At 49.3% G+C, this 17,745-nt stretch overlaps 1 protein-coding gene across 14 annotated transcripts in view; it reads right to left on the reverse strand.

The window, feature by feature from the left end:
* The window catches only part of TBC1D14 (TBC1 domain family member 14), a 104,010-nt gene that overhangs the window by 21,079 nt on the left and 65,186 nt on the right, over window positions 1–17,745 (reverse strand). For 7 of the 14 annotated variants that reach the window (XM_081581611.1, XM_081581701.1, XM_081581791.1 and 4 more), the window contains 7 exons: window positions 11,657–11,775; window positions 9,699–9,781; window positions 8,262–8,379; window positions 6,544–6,650; window positions 2,442–2,522; window positions 1,275–1,369; window positions 384–455 (listed from right to left, as the gene is read on the reverse strand). In XM_081581611.1, coding sequence (XP_081437737.1) covers window positions 384–455; window positions 1,275–1,369; window positions 2,442–2,522; window positions 6,544–6,650; window positions 8,262–8,379; window positions 9,699–9,781; window positions 11,657–11,775 — 675 coding nt within the window. Of the gene's footprint in view, window positions 1–383; window positions 456–1,274; window positions 1,370–2,420; window positions 2,523–6,543; window positions 6,651–8,261; window positions 8,380–9,698; window positions 9,782–11,656; window positions 11,776–17,745 lie in introns of all 14 variants that reach the window. The other 7 variants (XM_081582298.1, XM_081582218.1, XM_081582381.1 and 4 more) reach the window with 3 other exon arrangements.

Here is a 17,745-nt window from a genome sequence, read left to right on the forward strand (position 1 = left end):
AAGTAAAACTCAAACCCAATTAAAATGTGATCGATGGAGAAGGAAACAGCCACCCACTCCAGTATTCTTGCCTGGGAAACCTCACGGACCTAGAGGAGCCTGGCGGGCTACACTCCTGGGGTTGCAACAAGAGTCGGACACGACTGAGCGACTAGGCTCGCACATCAGGCTTTGGAAAAAAAAAAATGATTGATGCCACAGAGCAGCCAGGGCAGCTCAATTTCCCTATGGGGAAACTGAGGCAAGTCATTGACCATGAGCCTTTTCATAGCCCACAAAAACGGGGGCGCGTGACGCGCCATCTGCAGCTACGGTGAGATGGTAGAGAGTATGACTTTCTTTCTAGAGGAGAACGCCAGAAAATCTTGGAAAGGTTCACTTACATAACCCACATCCGGTCGGTAACAAGTGTACGCGCCCAAAATGCTGTGCAGCATGTCGTGGTACGGGCCACCCTACAAGGACCAACACAGCAGAGACACGCGTCAGCCAGGTTAGCGCGTGGACAGGGGCCACCGCCACCAGGCAGGCGGCGGTTCACAGGCAGGACTAGTGGCCAAGCGTCACGCAGCAGCTCAGCACGTGTCACGGGACTGGACAAGTCAACCACCGGCCACAGCTGACGAGCTCGACCTACAAAGCTGCTCTGAAACCAGCTGGTGGGCTGGATGCGAGCACCACACTGGAACAACACTCTTAATTCAGCTGCTGCTGGATGACTGTATTTCCCCTTCAAGTTCAAGGTGACCGGGTACCCAGGCTCTTCAGAGCAGTGCGTGCCCATGGTCAGTCTGCCTCCGCCTCCCACCGTACCCTCACCCTGATGGCCCTTTCTGCCCCCTTGTCCCCCGCCCGTCACTGTCTGTGTTTACGGCGTTTCAGCACAGCAGGTGTGGGTCACTATCTCATCTGCTGTCGTTCACTCCACTGTCCTTCACTGGTTACCTAGTGTGAGCGAAGCATGATGCTAGAAACACGGGCACGACAGAATCAGACTGCGGATTCAGAAGTCATATTAACTATCTGTTGGAAAGGATTCGGTTCAGTTCACTTCAGTCGCTCAGTCGTGTCCGACTCTGCAACCCCATGGACTGCAACATGCCAGGCTTCCCTGTCCATCATTAGTTACCTTTATTTTTAAGAGTCTGAAAGTATTAACAAAAGACCCGCCCTCCCAACAAAATTCCCCAGTACTTTTCAAACCTGTTCACAAATACATGCAATGTGGCATTTTAGACAAAACATATCTAAAGCAACAGATCACCACCACCTACTTGCTGGAAAATGCAGAGACTGGGGAACGTTCTGGAGATGTCCAGTTTAATCAGCTCCAGACTGGCTTCTCTGTCTGCTGCTGAAAAACCAGCATCTGTTAAAAGACCAGGAGTCATCACATCTCTCAGAGGCAAGTCTGTGGAGTGACTGCAAGTCTTCAAACTCTTATGAGAATCAAACAAGGAAGGGACGGTCTTCGGGAGCATGTGGACCTAATTACAACCTGAACCTGCAAACTGTTTGCATAGATTTTTGCATAGATTTTTACTTTAACAGCAAAAATCTCACAGTACCATCTAAGGTGAGATCATCATCAGATATTTTCTAGGGTCTGAAATCAAGATCTAATTTTATCAACAACTGTCAGTGGAATTAAGGACAAGTAAGGGAATAAACACAAATGAATTCCACACATAGAAAACATCAGAAAAATCATTTGATCTAGAACATCACTGGTATAAATGTAGAATATGTGGGAGTTACTACAGCATAACATTACTGTGTGTTATGTGTAACAAATAACTATGGATAACTTGCTTTATATTTTTAAAATTCCAATACCACATGGTATAAAAAAAGATCAGCAGAAAAGATACTACTTAACCAACAGAAGCAACCACAATCATTTGTGTGTCATGGAAAACTCTGAAAGCATAACCTAGGGAACAGGCAGTGTTCCCATCCCTTTGGAAGGCGCTGCAACTCTCCTCTATAAACCGGCACCCGAGCCCTCCTGGGGGCCAGGCTACTGTCCATCAGCGAACAAAGGAAGCCATACATGATGACCAGCCCTCCAGCACATCTGGACACAGACGACTCTCAGGAACTGGTATCATCTTCCTTATAAGAGCTTTTTTTTCTTTAACTCATTTGATCTGAAAAAAAAAAAAATCCCTTTTTTGGGAATCCCTGGCAGTCTAGTGGTTAGGGCTCAGGCGCTTTAGCCCAGGTTCAAGTCCTGGTCAGGGAACTAAGACCCCATGTGCCATACTACACAGCCAAAAAATTAAAAAAATCCCTTTTCCCATGAAGCTTTCATAAATTTGCAGCAACCACTACTTCAGTTAAGGAAGTTTTCTTTGTTATGTAATGAATAATGATGTGCATGATATTCACAACTTGCATAGCTGACCAAAAGAACCCACTGGTGTTGCGGTCACACACACCTTCGGTCTCCGCTTCAGAGCCTCCCGCGCTCAAGGACCGCCACCGCTCCTTTGCTCGGGCGAGACAGATGTCAAAGAGCTCTGGAAGAAAAGCCTTGGGTAAGTATCACGTGCACACGCATGTCTCCCCAGCACACCAGAGAATATACTGCCGCCTCATTCAAATAATTAAAGTTCAACCACAGACTCCACGCTTATTATAGCTACTTCCTCCCTTCTGGCCAGAAGGCACTTCTGTTTTCTAAAGACATCATCATATACAAAGAAATACACAAAATGCCACTATGCCTGGTGTTTATTACACAACCCACCCATAAAGCTATTTTGTTTTGATGTGCTTGATGAGGCTATGGCCTCACTAGACTCTGAGCTGCTGGGGGTAAGACTGTGAGGGTCTCTGGTCACATCTGAATCCAGAACAGACAGCACTAGGACTGACACAGACCCGGACAATCAGTGAGCACATGACTGATGAACCAAGTGGGAAACAAGCAGAAAACCCATCTGGTTTCAAATAAAGACAAGATGGAACCGCTACCCCCAGGCCCAGTCTTCCTGAACTTGTTGCCTGCAAGTGCGCGAGGGGTGAAAGCAACACAGGCAGAAGTTTCAAAAACAAATATTCTCAGTGGCAGCAAAGTAGCAAGACAGTCTCTCACAAGACAACCGTCAAATCTCCACATCTGGCACTTCTCTGTTCAGTCATTCTTCTCTTTGGGTAGTCTGGCACTAGTGAAATAACTCGAGCTCACAACTCTCACTGCCGTGCACAGACCTCCACTCCCCACCCTTCCTCGAAGACTGAACCCAGAGACACCTCCAAGCCTCTGCTGCCCCCAGCCAGCCCTGGGCGCCTCCCGGCTCCTCTGCCTCCAACACTGCCCAGCCACTGGCTGCCGGGGATCAGGAACAGTCACTGAGACTTGAACTCCTGCAACGCAGAGAATTCCTACCACTTTATTCTTTCCTTCAGTACTTCTGGACAATAAAGCAGAGCACAACTGCCTCCCAGACAGTAAAGGATATTTTTTAAAATACAAGTCAAATTCTAGTAACACTATTGTAACAAGCTAAATTGTGATTACCAACCTCCCTCTAACCTTGTGAAGGACCTGACTTACAACCTACGCTCATCTGCAAGGGCAGAACAACTATGAAACGCAACATCATATTAACGTCATATTATCCTGGAAGGCAGCATGCCTCTGAACTGAGCTGCTTATGGGACAAATCTGGGGGTGTGCTGAGCCAGAGGCCACAGGCTCTGGGGCGCCCCTGCCCACTCTGCTTCCAGGAGGCGGGCGGAGCTTTGCTCGTTTTGGCAGGAGGTGGAGGAAAACCACCACGTGGCCCCTGAGCACTGGAAACCGCTTCCCAGTGGGGTATCTGACAGCTAAAGCACAAATGCAGGCAGCCCTGGGGTAACATGGGTCAAAGGGCAGTTTTCACAACACCACCATGGTTTAGCTGGCGTGTTTGTGGGGAGAGAGGGAGTTCAGTGGCTCCACCTTCTTCCCAGTGGAGCTTCCAAGTCCAAGGCTGACTCCCCCAAGAATGAAGTTAACGGTACTATCAGGTTGACTTTCAGTGCGTTTCCACTTGCAGAGCCACAGAAACAGCAAAACCTTGGCGCTTCCCAAATCGCAGCATGGGCTTCAGGGTTAGCTGAGTAACCTGTCAGGGTGGCTGACTTCCTCAGTAGGGAAACGCTGTCAACATTCACGAAGATGTGAGAAAGGACCTAATCCGATGCGTGGACTCAAGAGGGGACTCCAAGGTCATCGGCTTCACCACAGTGGCTTCAACACGCAGCCAAAGGAGGACCCAATAAGGTGGCATCCACACTCACTCACTCATTCATTCGTCCAGCAAACACTTCCTGAGGGCCTGACTGTGCAGAGAGGTTGTGCAGGGTTTCAGGTGACCGAAGGGATAGCACAAGGCCCCAGCCTGCTGAGCAGCAAGTGAGGTGGGCAACTGACTTCAGGCAGCTAGTTACAAAAGGAAGACACAATTTAAATAAGGCTGGCCAATATCGAGATTTACGCACACTGTCAAGGCATGGAACTCATTAATTAGCCATTTAGCCTGATACACCATGATATAGACTATGGAGGATTTTAATTTAAATGAAATCAGTGCAGCCAACGGTGAGAAGGAGAATTAAATAGAACACACACACAGAGTATGCTGCATTGCACCCAGCTGGCTTAGAGCTGTTGACACGTTTAGAAATTCTCAAGAACAGGGACTGAGACAAATGGTCGTCCATTCTTCAAACACTGACTTCTGGGGAAGCTTTTGTGAAACCATTTCCACAAATAAGTGTTACACCTTTTTTCACCTACAGAGGTTAAGTTTTGGGCAGGTATGCACTAACCAAAAAACAAAAAAAAAATGGAACTCTGAGGAGATGACAAAGAAAAGAACCAGTAACCATCCACCCAACCAGCTCTCACTACTCAAGATGAAGAACACTGCCGGCCAGGGCTGAAATCACAGCATAAGATCAGTATCTTACAAAATAAAACTTACAACAACAGTACAAACTCCAGCCACAGAGAAGATACAAACCAATCTATTTTACACACAAGGGCCTTTAACAGGGTAAAAAAAAAGCCAGCCACCACCAACTCTACAAGCTGGGCACTAATACAGAGAAGACAAGGAAAGACTTCCTGGCCTGGGCAGTGTAGACTCTAGACAGAAAGGAAACTTGATATTACTTTTATCAACAACCGTCAGTGGAATTAAGGACAAGTAAGGGAATAGTCACAAATGAATTCCAGACACGGAAAACACCAAAAAAAATCATTTGATCTAGAACATCGCAGGTCTAAACGTAGAATATATTTATTCTAGACTGCAGACAGAGAGGAAGGGAAGGAAGTAAAGATTCCTGTTTACCAAGCACTTCATTGTGAGCCTGAGCTCATAGGGTGGGTTTCACTCGGTCACAGCCTGCAGAGCGATGGACACGCTCGTGGAAGAAAAGCTCACCCGGACTGTACGCAGGTGTGCGGCGGGACAGACAACCCTGAGAAAGCAGGGTCCAGGAGCTCCCTGGTGGTCAGCGGCTAGGACTCGGCGCTTTCACTACTGTGGACCGGGGTTCAATCCCTGGTATGGGAACTGAGATCCCACAAGCTGGACAGCATGGCACCTCCAAAAAATGAGGGTCCAGAGCTCCCCTCCCTCTAGACTGAAGCTACTAGACCCTCAAGGACCTGGCTGTAGCATACCATGCTGTCCCCGCTAAGCTGCTTACATATAAGACGCCAGGGCCAGGCGGGTCACAAAAACCACAGGGGCCCACACACAGCACCTTCACAGAGAGAATCCCCACACACCACAGGGACCCCACACACACCACAGGGACCCCACACACAGCACCTTCACAGAGAGAAACCCCCACACACCACAGGGACCCCACACACAGCACCTTCAGAGAGAAACCCCCCACACACGACAGGGACCCCACACACAACACCTTCACAGAAGAGAAACCCCACACACACCACAGGGGCCCCCCACACACAGCACCTTCACAGAGAGAAACCCCCACACACCACAGGGACCCCACACACAGCACCTTCACAGAGAGAACCCCCCACACACCACAGGGACGCCACACACAGCACCTTCACAGAGAGAAACCCCACACACATACCACAGGGGCCCCACACACAGCACCTTCACAGAGAGAAACCCCCCACACACCACAGGGACGCCACACACAGCACCTTCACAGAGAGAAACCCCCCCACACACACTGTTTTCCCGTCCCCATCGAGGCTTGCTTTCACAGGACTCGAGGAGAGATCCCGGCGCGACTCAGCCCGCCGATGCCCCACCCCGTGTGTCAGGGAAGGTGACGGGCTCAGGAGGGAGGTGGGCGTCGGCTCTGAACCACCAGAAGACTGAGGCACCTGGGGTGAACCCCGGGTCCCCACTCCACCGCCTCCCGGAGCACACACTGGCCTCTTGAAAGATACAGCTTTGTGGCAACGACTGCCTTTCTTCCTGACCGGGCACATGGGGTGAGAGAAGCCCCAGGACCAAGGATGGACTCCCTGGGCCGAGGACCATGCGAGCCACTCACCGTGGGTGATGTTTAACTCGTTGCCAATGGCTAAGCTCCAGACTTTGCCTCTCACACTGGGAGGGATTCCCTGCCACCACAAATCTCGAACTTTTCTAGAGCACCACCTGGATGAAAACGGAAGCGTGCGTTTATGAGTTTGCTCTCAGTGAAGAAACACTTGTCTGCCCACATGCTTAACCCCAAACCACATAAGTGTATGTCACAGCCCTGGCCTCAGGGGGCTCACAGTTCAGCGTCCACACAGACCAGGAGACCAACGATGGCCTTCCACTGGGCAGCAACCGTGCCAGGTACACTGCAGGCACTGCTCACGCACAGACGGGCACCAGCAACCAGAGGGGCCCAGAGCGCTGCTCCGAAGCCGGAGTCTGCGTGACAGTAGCATTCTGAGCAGACGAAGAGCGGGAAGGGCTTTCTGAGCAGAAAGCACAGCAAGAGAGACGACCTGGCCTGCTCCGGGAACCGCACACAGCTGGGCAAGCGTCGGGGTGGGGAGGTCAGGAGGCCCCGCCGCAGAGCGGCAGGGGGCGGGCAGACCCCAGGGCCCCATGACGGGAGCCGGAGGGCACAGCCGCCCACCACTGCACTGCTGCACATGGGCAAAGCGCTCAGGCAACGAGCTGCTGGACTCGAACGTCCGGGACCTGCGAACTCACACCGCCCTGAGCTGCTCAGAGGTGCTGCGTCTGCCACGCCCAGTGAACGCACGCTGCTGACAGACGGGGGCAAGACTCAACACAGCACTTCTCAGCACGGGCTGACAGCGCAAAAACCACGGCTGCAGCCCCGTCCCACCCTCACCTGGGGACCCGGAGCAAGCCCCTTCTCCTCTCTCATTCAGCGCCCTCCTCCCTAAGGCCACGATGATGAAACCTCCCCCCACCCTGAGGGCCCGTGAGGATGAAGTGGGGAGGCCACAAAGGCACCCGGCACAGAACACCGGCCCCCAGCCATCCACACCAGGCCCCGGGAATGCCGTCCGCACATTGGCCCCCAGCCATCCTGAATGCACAGGAGGAGGAGATCTACAGCTCCTCTTCAGACACAAAGATAGCAACTGCAGGACTTGAGTGGGTCCTGACTCCTGGGGGCTGTCATCAGAGCAGCCCCGGCACCCAGGCTCACTCAGAGGACAAAGACACTTGAGCAGATGATGCGGTGTACCCGGGGGTCCTGTTGGCACCTGGAGCCAGGGCCAGGGCAGAAAAGGCTTTTCCAAGGAAGACGGAGCTTTAAAGAAGCAAGTGTTAACTGGACAAGGAGATCCAGGGCAAGAGCACTTGAGACAGCGGGAAAAGAACATGCAAAGGCCCTGAGGCTCCCCAAGGGAAGGACTCGTCCAAGCAAAGGAGAGGTGAAAGGCGAGGCCACAGAGAAAGGGACCGGCTATGTCACGGGAGGCCCATCAGTTAAGCCACGAAATTCACATCTTACACTGGAGTCACAGGAGGCTGCTGCAATGCTAAGTGTGGAAGTGACACAGGTTTGTGCCCTCTGACTGCTGAGGACAAGACGAGGTGGAAGGGGAGGGCTGTCACTGCACCCGTGGGAGGAACAAGGCTGAACCAAGGCAGGGGAAGGAGACCGTGCAGCTCAAACTTTTCAGGTAACTTCATCAAAGGCTGTGGCACAAGCTACACTTAATACAGCTGCTTCCCATAAATTCTGCCAAGAAATGACATGCCGTCTTGGGTGTCTGTGATGTCAGAGCTTACATTGTTTCCCAGTTGGGCAAAATCTCATTGTTCCAAGTGAGGACTGCATTTCCAATACTTTCTTCTAGTCTGCATCTTTCTTCCAGCTGCTTTTTCCTCCTCTGGGCTTCTTTCAGCTCTAGACATCACAATTAAAAAGAAGAAGAAAACATGTTAGCAGATATCCACTGATTCCCAGCTGGGTGACTTTTCTCAAAGAGTCAGACTGCAAAAACACCAGGAAGACAGCGCTGAAGCGGAGCAGTTTTTAAGACCTGACCTGGTTCATCTCACAGCTCAGGAAGTCTAGAAACCTTAGGTGTTATTTACCATTCAGTAAGCTTTTTGTGACACACATATCATATAACATGTGTACAGAAAAGTACTCAGACAAGAACATGACAAAACTGTCACGTAACAGACAAACCCATGAAATCACCACCCCAGTCAGGAGACCGGACATTAACAGACACCAGAAGCTCTGTGCTCCTTCACGCAACCCCCTTTCCAACAGAACCTGCAACCTCGCTCCTCGCGGCCTAAGAGTTTTCAACTCTTAGTCTATAACAGCAACTTTGAGAAATTCCACGCATTTTCATTTATATATACCTTTTGGGGGGTAAAATACACAAAACATAAAATGTTCCACTTTATCCCCGTTAAGTGTGCAGTTCAGCGGCATGAAGTACAGTCACACTGTTATGCAACCATCACCACCACCTTCCAAACTGGAACTCTGTCCCCATGAAACACCCACTTCCCATGCCACCCCTTTCCTGCTCCCCAGCCCCTGGCAACCTCCAGTCTAATTTCTCTGTCTGTGAATCTGACTATTCTATCGGGTTGGCCAAAGAAGTTCATTTGGGTTTTTCTGTTGGAACTTTGGCCAACCCAACAGATACTGCATATAGGTGGGATCATAACAGTATTTATCCTTTTGTGTCTGGTTTATTTCACTTAGAACAATGTCTTCAAGGTTCACGTTGTAGCATGTGTCAGAACTTCATTCCTTTTTAAGGCTGAACAACATTCTGTTGCATGGGCAGACCGTGTCATTTTATTATATACACTTTTTAAACATCTAAGAATCATAGGGTTTTTAGGTGTCACGAGGCACTTTAACAAGTCCCAACACATCTCCTAAGTACGGAGAACTGAGCCCAGAGAGGGCAGAGAGCCGCCTCCCCGTCCCTACGAGCTAAAGCTTTGCCTACCCTAGCACTTTCATCCTACACAGGCTCTTTCCTCATGTAAATTCAAAGTGTTACCTCGAATAAAGTTACCAGGAATGAATAGTTAGCAGAAATGTACATTTTTGATGAAAAATTATAAATTTCAAAATATGAAAGGCATTCACCAAAGTTCAGGTTCTAAAGCTTCAAAAGGTAAAGAGAAAATACCTAGGAAGACACAAAATCTTGTGCTCCCTTACACAACCAAACGTGTGAATTCCATTACCTCGTTTTTTGGCCTGAACCACCATTTCTTCATACTGTTGCCTGTGTTTCTGAGCTTCTTCAGCTGGCTTCGCTGGGAGATTTCTTGATAGGAAAAAAAAAAAAAGATTTTTCACCATTTTAAATATTAAAGAGAAACTTGAAGCATCATTTACTTAAAAAATGAGAAGCTCAAAGACCAAAGCAAAACCACCTTTGTTAGATGATAAAGACACAGCTCTTTCAAAACCTAAAAATATTTTTTTTACGAAAGTAAAATAAAGCTCATTTTTAAAAACTTGAAATCTGAAGGTTAGCAGAAAGAAGAAAATAGCAATTACCCATAATTGCAATAGACATAAAACACTTACATCTTTTATTAGTGTCTTTTTTCACCCCCGGTCTCCAAAGAAACTTTGATTTGACCACATGCATCATCAGTGCAACGGCCACCGGTGAAGCACTCTCGTGGCACATGTCACACACACGCATGAGTGTACTCCCTGGCCAGTTCTTTAAGTGTGCAAGTTTCATACTAGCTATGCAGTTCATCTGTCACACACACACACACACACACACACACACAGATTTAAACAATTCTAAACATCTAAATGTGGTGGACAACTTTGAATCCTGGTTAAAAAAATAAAAGGCACGTTCTCTTCCTGAAACGTGCTGGTGACTTTGCTGGCCCTGGAGAACCGGGTGGGCGGCCATGTCTGGCTGGCTGTGCGCCGCGCAGCATCCCCCGTGCTCCCTGCGCTATGAACGACCGTCTCTACTGCAGGGCAACAGCTTGCATCTCAGGGAGCGTTACAAGGACGGAGCTTCACAGGGTGGCAGCTGTGACCGACAGTCCCTAAGTCCCTACCTGCCTCTGAGTCCTCCAAGTCAGAGTTTCTCTTCCCACCTACCCATACATCCACAACGTCCAACGACCAAAAGTTAACATCGGAAGACACATATTGCTTCTTCAGACTTCATCAATTTTAAATGTTAGGGTTGGCAGGGACCTTAGAAATTCTAGCTCAGTGTTTTCCAATCTCTCTTCAAGAAAAAAATTTTAAAAAGCTGTGGAATCTTTCTATTCAAAAACAGGGTTCTATGGAAACCTGATGCTTAACTAGAGATAAGCTCTGGCCTAGTACCATGGAGCAATCCCTTTATCTAACTAAGGACTCCAAACACGATCCGCAGGCCAGTCACCGAAACTGATCTCCTCATCAGTTCGAGGCAAACCAGAGGCTCACCCAGCCTGTTTACCGCAGCACATCCCAAAGAACCAGCAGGCTAGTCCAGGCATTGTTCTGCCGTTGTCTGGAGTACCTCCGAAACACCCTCTTTAGAGTATTCGTTCTGCTGTTTCTTACAGTTACAAGCCAGTCTATAATTAATAACAGCTCTGCAAGTATTTAGACATACTAAATTAAAAAGTCACTTGAACGGAAAATCTGGGTTGAAACTTCTAGGTTAGGGCTTCCCTGGTGGCTCGGTGATAAAGAATCTGCTTGCCAACGCAGGAGACTTGGATTCATCCCCTGATCTGGGGAAGATCCCACATGCCACGCAGCAACCGTCCCTCTGCGCCACAGCTACTGAGTCTGTGCCCTAGAGCCCGGGAGCCACAGCAAGAGAAGTCACCGCAGTGAGAAGCCCGCACTCTGCAACTAGAGAGGAGCTCCTGCTCTCCACCTAGAGGGAAAAAAGCCTGAGCAGCAACGAAGACCCAGCAGAGCCAAAAATAAAAATAAATTAATTATAAAAAAACACTCCTATGTTACATGAAACTTTCCCGAATCAGTCACACTATCATACGGAATACACACTAGCACAGGGGACGAAGAGGGAACCCGCGTTTTTAGTAAGTGACATGCTAACTTGTTCTTCCCCTCATGACCTGGTCCTTTGCTATGAAACGGTGACCAGCACATGGACTTATCCCCCAAAACAAGCTCTCTACAGACTCTTGTTCAGACTCACGCTGGTCTGTCTTCCAGGATGAGTGCGGTGGTGGAAAGAGGCTCAAAATCAAGATTCTTCCTCACATTCTGCTTTGGAGAGGGAGGCTTGCTGGGTCGTCCAGCCTTGTCTTCATATTCCTAGGACAAAGAAACCAGGGATAACTCCAGGCCCGGCCAATTCTGAGGTTACAAAACCCTTCTCAGAGTAAGAAAGTTGTTTTCTTACAAAATTATGAAGTCCTTTAAGTTGATTTTGAGGATGACACACTGAAAATATTTCTTGCTCTTTAGAAGGAAAAACTGCCAACGAAAGGGTTCCTACAGCTCTGCAGTTCAGGTCATCACTTCGTGGGGACTGTGGGCTTTCCACACTGGTAGGGAAGTCACTAAAGAGCTCATCATTCCAGCTGCCCCTCTGAGGGACCACAAACATCGACTCAGGTCTCCTATGTGTCTTCTGGGTAAGAGGCGTGTATTCTGTCTTCTGGACACGGTAAATTTGAACTGATTGTTGCAGTGGCCACCAGGAAGCTCAGAGTCAGAGTGACAGCCAATTCTGGCACTCCTCTGAACCCCCGGCTTCATCTCCCATGCCTATCCTAAATTTCTAATGCATTTCCATTTATCCCACTGCATTTTATCGATTTTTGTTAACTTTTCAAATCTTTTCCAAAATGAGGAAGGAGTTAAAAAGTTTTTGCTTGCAGGTGATTAAAGCTGTTTCATTTTCTTAAAGCAGAAACATCAAAAAAAGAAATTCTTTAACACCTTTGTATGAAGCCATTGTTGCCAGTTGGTACATAAGTAATTGTGCCATGCCCTGGAAATCTAGGAGCAGCCTCCGCACCTCCAGGTCACCAACCTGTCCCGTGAACTGCAACCACAAAACCTCAGTCACACCTGGTGACCCACATTCCAAACACCCAACCAGCAGAGTTCAGGAGAGCCAAGTAACTTGGGCCAGAGAGTCCAGTTTCTAAAATTACGTGTGTGCGCATGCACAGTCACTTAGTGGCACTGACTCTCTGCAACCCTACGGACTGTAGCCTGCTGGGCTCCTCTGTCCACAGGATTCTCCAGGCAAGAACAATGCAGTGGGTTGCCATGCCCTCCTCCTCTGTACCCTTAGCCTTCTGCAAAAATAAAACCCAGCATTTTCTTGTTGTCTATTGCAGACAAGGCTCTCAGGACTCTCCCTTAAGTGAAGGCACCCTAGCCGGGAAGGAAGCACTAACAACAGAGCAGCCGGCCTAAGTTTAAGTGAGCCCCCCAGACACGACCGAAGCAGGGTCAGGAGCGGAAAGTGATGAATTGCTAAGTGAATTTTATTAACTCCAGTTGCTAATGGGGTGTTACTGGTAAAATTATTTGACTAGCAATTCTTCTCTCAGACAGAAAAGCCTACTGAGGTTTCTAAAAAGTCTTAAAGGAAAAATTACTTTCTCAGAACCCACAGGCTATGAGAAGGGTGTGCACCAAGAAAGAGGTGGGAGGGGCAGTTTCTGTACATCTGGACGTACAGGGTGAGATGTCTCAGCATTGTTCATTGTTGCTGTTAGTTGCTAAGCCATGTCTGACTCTTTGTGACCCCGTGGACTGCAGCACACAAGGCTTCCCTCTCCTTCACCACCTCTGAGAGCTTGCTCAAACCCATGTCCACTGTGTTGATGATGCCATCCAACCATCTCATTCTGTCACCCCCTTCTCCTCCTGCCCTCAATCTTTCCCAGCATCAGGGTCTTTTCCAATGAGTCACCCTGATGTAAAATGGTTCCATTAAAACCTAAAATGACCTCTGCTTACCCAAAGCTGAGAAAATGGACTCGTGTGTTCAGCCATTCAAACACTTGAGCATGTCCATGTGCCAGGCACTCAGCTGCAGCTTAATGTGGTGACAAACGGCTATGAGGAAGTGTCGTATGTAGCAGCACCTGATGCAGAACCTTGAACTTCACAGGAAAACCGCCTAAAGCTGTGCTCAGAAAGGTACTGAGACACGCTGCATTGTAACAAGCGTCGTTAATGAACACCCTGCGAAGTGCTACTCATCTGAGACCCTGGTCTGATGAACTACATGCCAAGGCCAAGGAAGCTGAGCCCCAAGCAAGATGCCCCGGAATGTGGATGCCCACTGCCACTTGCTTCAGTGCGCCTTATCCCCGTAACAATCTCTACAGCAGGTGCCACCGTGTGTTACAAGCGGGGCCCCTGAGGTTCAGAGTGAAGTGACTTGCCCCCAGGTCCACAGCCAGCAAGGTGCTGAGCCTGTAGGACTCTCCTCTCCGACCCTCTGCGCAGGCCCGACCTCGCCTTCGGATATACTCAGAACAGGTGTGCAACCCTGGAGGGAAGAGCCCAGGGCCTATTTGAATTAAGTATGGTCTCTGGGGCCAGACAGGCCTGGCAGCAAATTCAGATCCACCAAGAATCAGCCTTGAGCTCCAGCGAAGCACAGCTTAGCATGCCGGTGCCTCATTTCCATGTCTGCAAAAAGGGTAACAGCACCTGGAAGAGGGGGCTGTCTCAGGAGTGGGGAGAGGCATGTGAAGCAGCCAGCACAGCCCCTGGGGTAGAGGGATGCTCCAGGAAGGCTGGCCCTTGCTGCTGTCTGCCATGATCCTTTTTCCCTCAGGCCTGAGACTATGTAAGGCAGGAAAAAAAAAATGCTCTATGGCCAAACAACAATCAAGAAGCCCTGCAAAGTCTGCAAAGAGCACAGATATGAAAAGGAGTTGTAACGTTAATTAAATGCCTTGATTTGTGATCTTTAAAAGATCAGTCTCTTCAGTGGGAGCTCAGAGGCTCCATCATAGATGATAAAACGCAGCACAGTTGTGACAAGCCAAGTGCTTTCCAACGGCTTTACACACACAGAACTGGCTCAACTCCCCACCTCACACCACCTCCCACCGGGAGAGAGATGACCTGCAGTGGTGGCAGCCAGGAGGGGGCTGGAGGAGACGGAGCAGAAGCACCCAGGCTCTGCAGCCACACAGCCCACCACAGCCTGCATGGTCCAGAAGTAACTCAATCATTCACATTCAGTCTAAATAAAGCTTTCAACCATGACACAAACCTGTAATAGCGAATTAAGTGCAGACGCAAAGCAAATACTTATGATTTAATCACATACTGCACTGCATGATTAAAAAAAAAAACAGGCCTGTCCCATCCACACTTGCAATCCCAGGGAAAGCCTCTTCAACATTCTAAACGGCATTTCAGAATACGAATGGCTTTGGAGATTGTTAACAGGTCCTACTCCAAACCTAGTTCTCACACTGCTACCTAGAGAGGTCAACAGTAGGCTCATCTTCCAAACCGGACAAACCAACATCAGGAACAAGAGAGAGGATGAGTTACTCTCAGGAAAGAAACAACTTTTAGCTGGTAAGTTTATTGACACTGAGGTCAGCATGTGATGTGGCAAGAGCTGGGGATTTGGAAGCAGAAAGACTCAGTTCTAAGCCCTGGCTCTGATCTGAGGCAAATCATCTTGCTTCTCTCTCAGCCATGAAAAGGAGCAAATGTGAAAACTCCTGTGATTATGAGATGACAGACATATATTCGACGGCTGCCCATAAAGTATGAGCACTTTCCGTGTGCCAGGCAAACTGCGGGGGTCATCCCTGCCTCAGTCCAAGTCACCATTTCAAAGTTTCTTCTCCTCCTGGGGCCCTTATGGGATCAAGTTTCAAAGTTTCCTGGTTTAAACCAAGTAACAATGCCATTCATTGCTGTGCTCATCTGAAGTCCTGCAGACTAATGAGGATAAAACATCCATTCAAGGAACAGCTACTGATTTCAACACCCTGTATAACCCGAGGAAATTTAGAATGGGGCTCTTCAAAGTTCTAGGGGCAAATCAGTTTAACTGGTCATGACAGCATTTTTTAAATCAGTTAAGAAAAACAAAACAAGCAGGGCGCACACAGTAAGGAGAATGTGTTTCAGTTCTATACCTAGTTATAGCTGTGCCTTTTGAGAGCACTGAGTCTCAACCCAAACTGTCTAACCCAGGGATAGGAGTGAGGGGTTGTGCCAAACAAGGTTTGCAAGCCACTCATTTAGAACAGGTCACAGTCCCTGCCCAGAGTGGTTTACCTTGTACGCTGCTGGGAAGGTAAGACCAACACCAGAGAAAGAGCAGCAAACAAAACCTACTGTCCCCCATCCCCAAAAAACCTACTGTGCACAACCAGGGGCTAAGTGTGGGGTGCGTCTGATAATCCAGCAAAGGGTCAGGAAAAGAAGCAGTAAGCAGGCAGCGAGCCAAGACAGCTGAGCCAGGCCTTGACTCCACACAGGGGCAGGGACCTCATGTGTGAAGGGGATGTGCAGACCCCAGGCCTGAAGGGCTCACTCAGGCTGGGGCAGGAAGATGCCAGCAGAGGCTGCGAGCCCAGGGCAGATAATAAACCACGTGGTCAGAGGGCAAGCCACAGCTGCGGGAGCCCCAAGCACAGGACCCCAACGGCTGGAGAGAGGCAGAGAAAGCGTTTCCTAAAGGGTGCCATCTTAGTGGACAGAGGACGGGGGAGCTGGGCTAGGAGCCACGAGGGCCAGGCATCCTGACAGCACGACAGCCGCCAAGAGACGGCGCTCAGCAGGCCTGTCTGCGGGGGTGGCATGAGCACTTCAAATGGGGAACGATGCTGAGTCCAAGTTCTGCTCCAGATTTTACGGTCTCAATAACAAGCTACCTGGAAGTGATGGGACAAGCTGAGAGCAAAGGAAAGAGACAAAAAAGGAAGAGCCAGACTTCGTGTAGAGCAGAGAGTAAACAGTCCATGGGGCGACAAGCCCATTACATACATCCAACGGCAAGGCCTTCCTCCTGTGCACGATCTGAACAGCGCTAAGGATGAGAACAGCACATCAGACTCCGAAATTATACTCTGCTTGTTAAAGAAGAAAGGACAAAAAGTCTACCTCAACAGACATTTGCCTAAGAGGAAAAGATCAAGATTCCCAAAGGGTGAAAAGGAGGAATTCCTGGGAAGATGACCAGAGGGGTGTCACTGCCTCTCACAGCACGGGAGGAGCCTGGTGAAAGGCAGCCCTTTATGCCCCAGTGTAGCAACAGAAGCCCCTCAGCTTCCTGAAATCTACCGGAGCTACAAGCCTCATCAGTTAAAACCTGTGCTTAAGCCTTGGACTCAACTGGTTACAGTATCAAGATGAGCTTTTTAAAACAAACAGAAGGTTTTAGAGGTATGTCCTACCTGACACCTATTAGAAGGTTGCCACCACCTGGGCCCCGGGAGGGGCCTCCCGGAGAGGCACTGGGAGTGGGCAGCAGGCCTGGGTCTGAACCGGCACTTCCCGACCATCACCACCAGCAGGGCGACCTTGCACACTTTCTTCAGGTCTCCAAGCCTGTTTCCCCATCTATTCAATGGGAATGAACCAACATAACACACAGCCATAGTAGGGGCCCAAACAATGCCAGGGAGCATTACTGTCATTGTGCTACTACAAAGTTATTTCTCACAGTATTTCCCTGCTAAGAGGGGTGCTTAGTAAGGCTGCGGTGAAGACCAGATGAACGTGAAGCACCCAAAACACAGTAGCAGGCTTCATGCTTTGCGCTTTGTAAGGAGCAACTTTTGGGGAGGGGCGAGCGTGGTTTTGGAATGTGGGACACCAGACGGGTTTTGTTTTGCCATTTTCAGCGGGTAGGAGTAGGCTGAACAGGTCTTACAAACACTGGGACTTCCAAAATGACAGTCCTCTGGGACCAATGAGGCTGACTTCACAGTAACAGGAACCCCCGGAATCCTCTGATGGGCACCTCCTACTTCACCTCTTTCACCTACTTACCAGTCTTTTCCCCAGACAGCATGCTCTAGGTTACCGGAAATGTTGGCATTTGGGAAACAACTCTCAGGAGGCCTGTCATAGTCCTTCCAAAGTATGTAGAACACAGACGTTCATCTGTGGACTGGTGAATGAAATGGAATAAATCTGCACTATGGGTTTTAACAAGCTTGCTTACTGTTGCGATCTGACCACCTTTATTCGCACCTGGAACGAACAGGGGGGAGGAAGAGGGGGGAGTACGGCGCCGATCCCCGTACAAAGGCTTCCCCCACTCAGGCCTCTAAG

The sequence above is a fragment of the Giraffa tippelskirchi genome, chromosome 1, assembly GCF_054371585.1.
Source record: "Giraffa tippelskirchi isolate mGirTip1 chromosome 1, T2T-mGirTip1v1.2.pri, whole genome shotgun sequence".
Taxonomy (NCBI): Eukaryota; Metazoa; Chordata; class Mammalia; order Artiodactyla; family Giraffidae; genus Giraffa; species Giraffa tippelskirchi.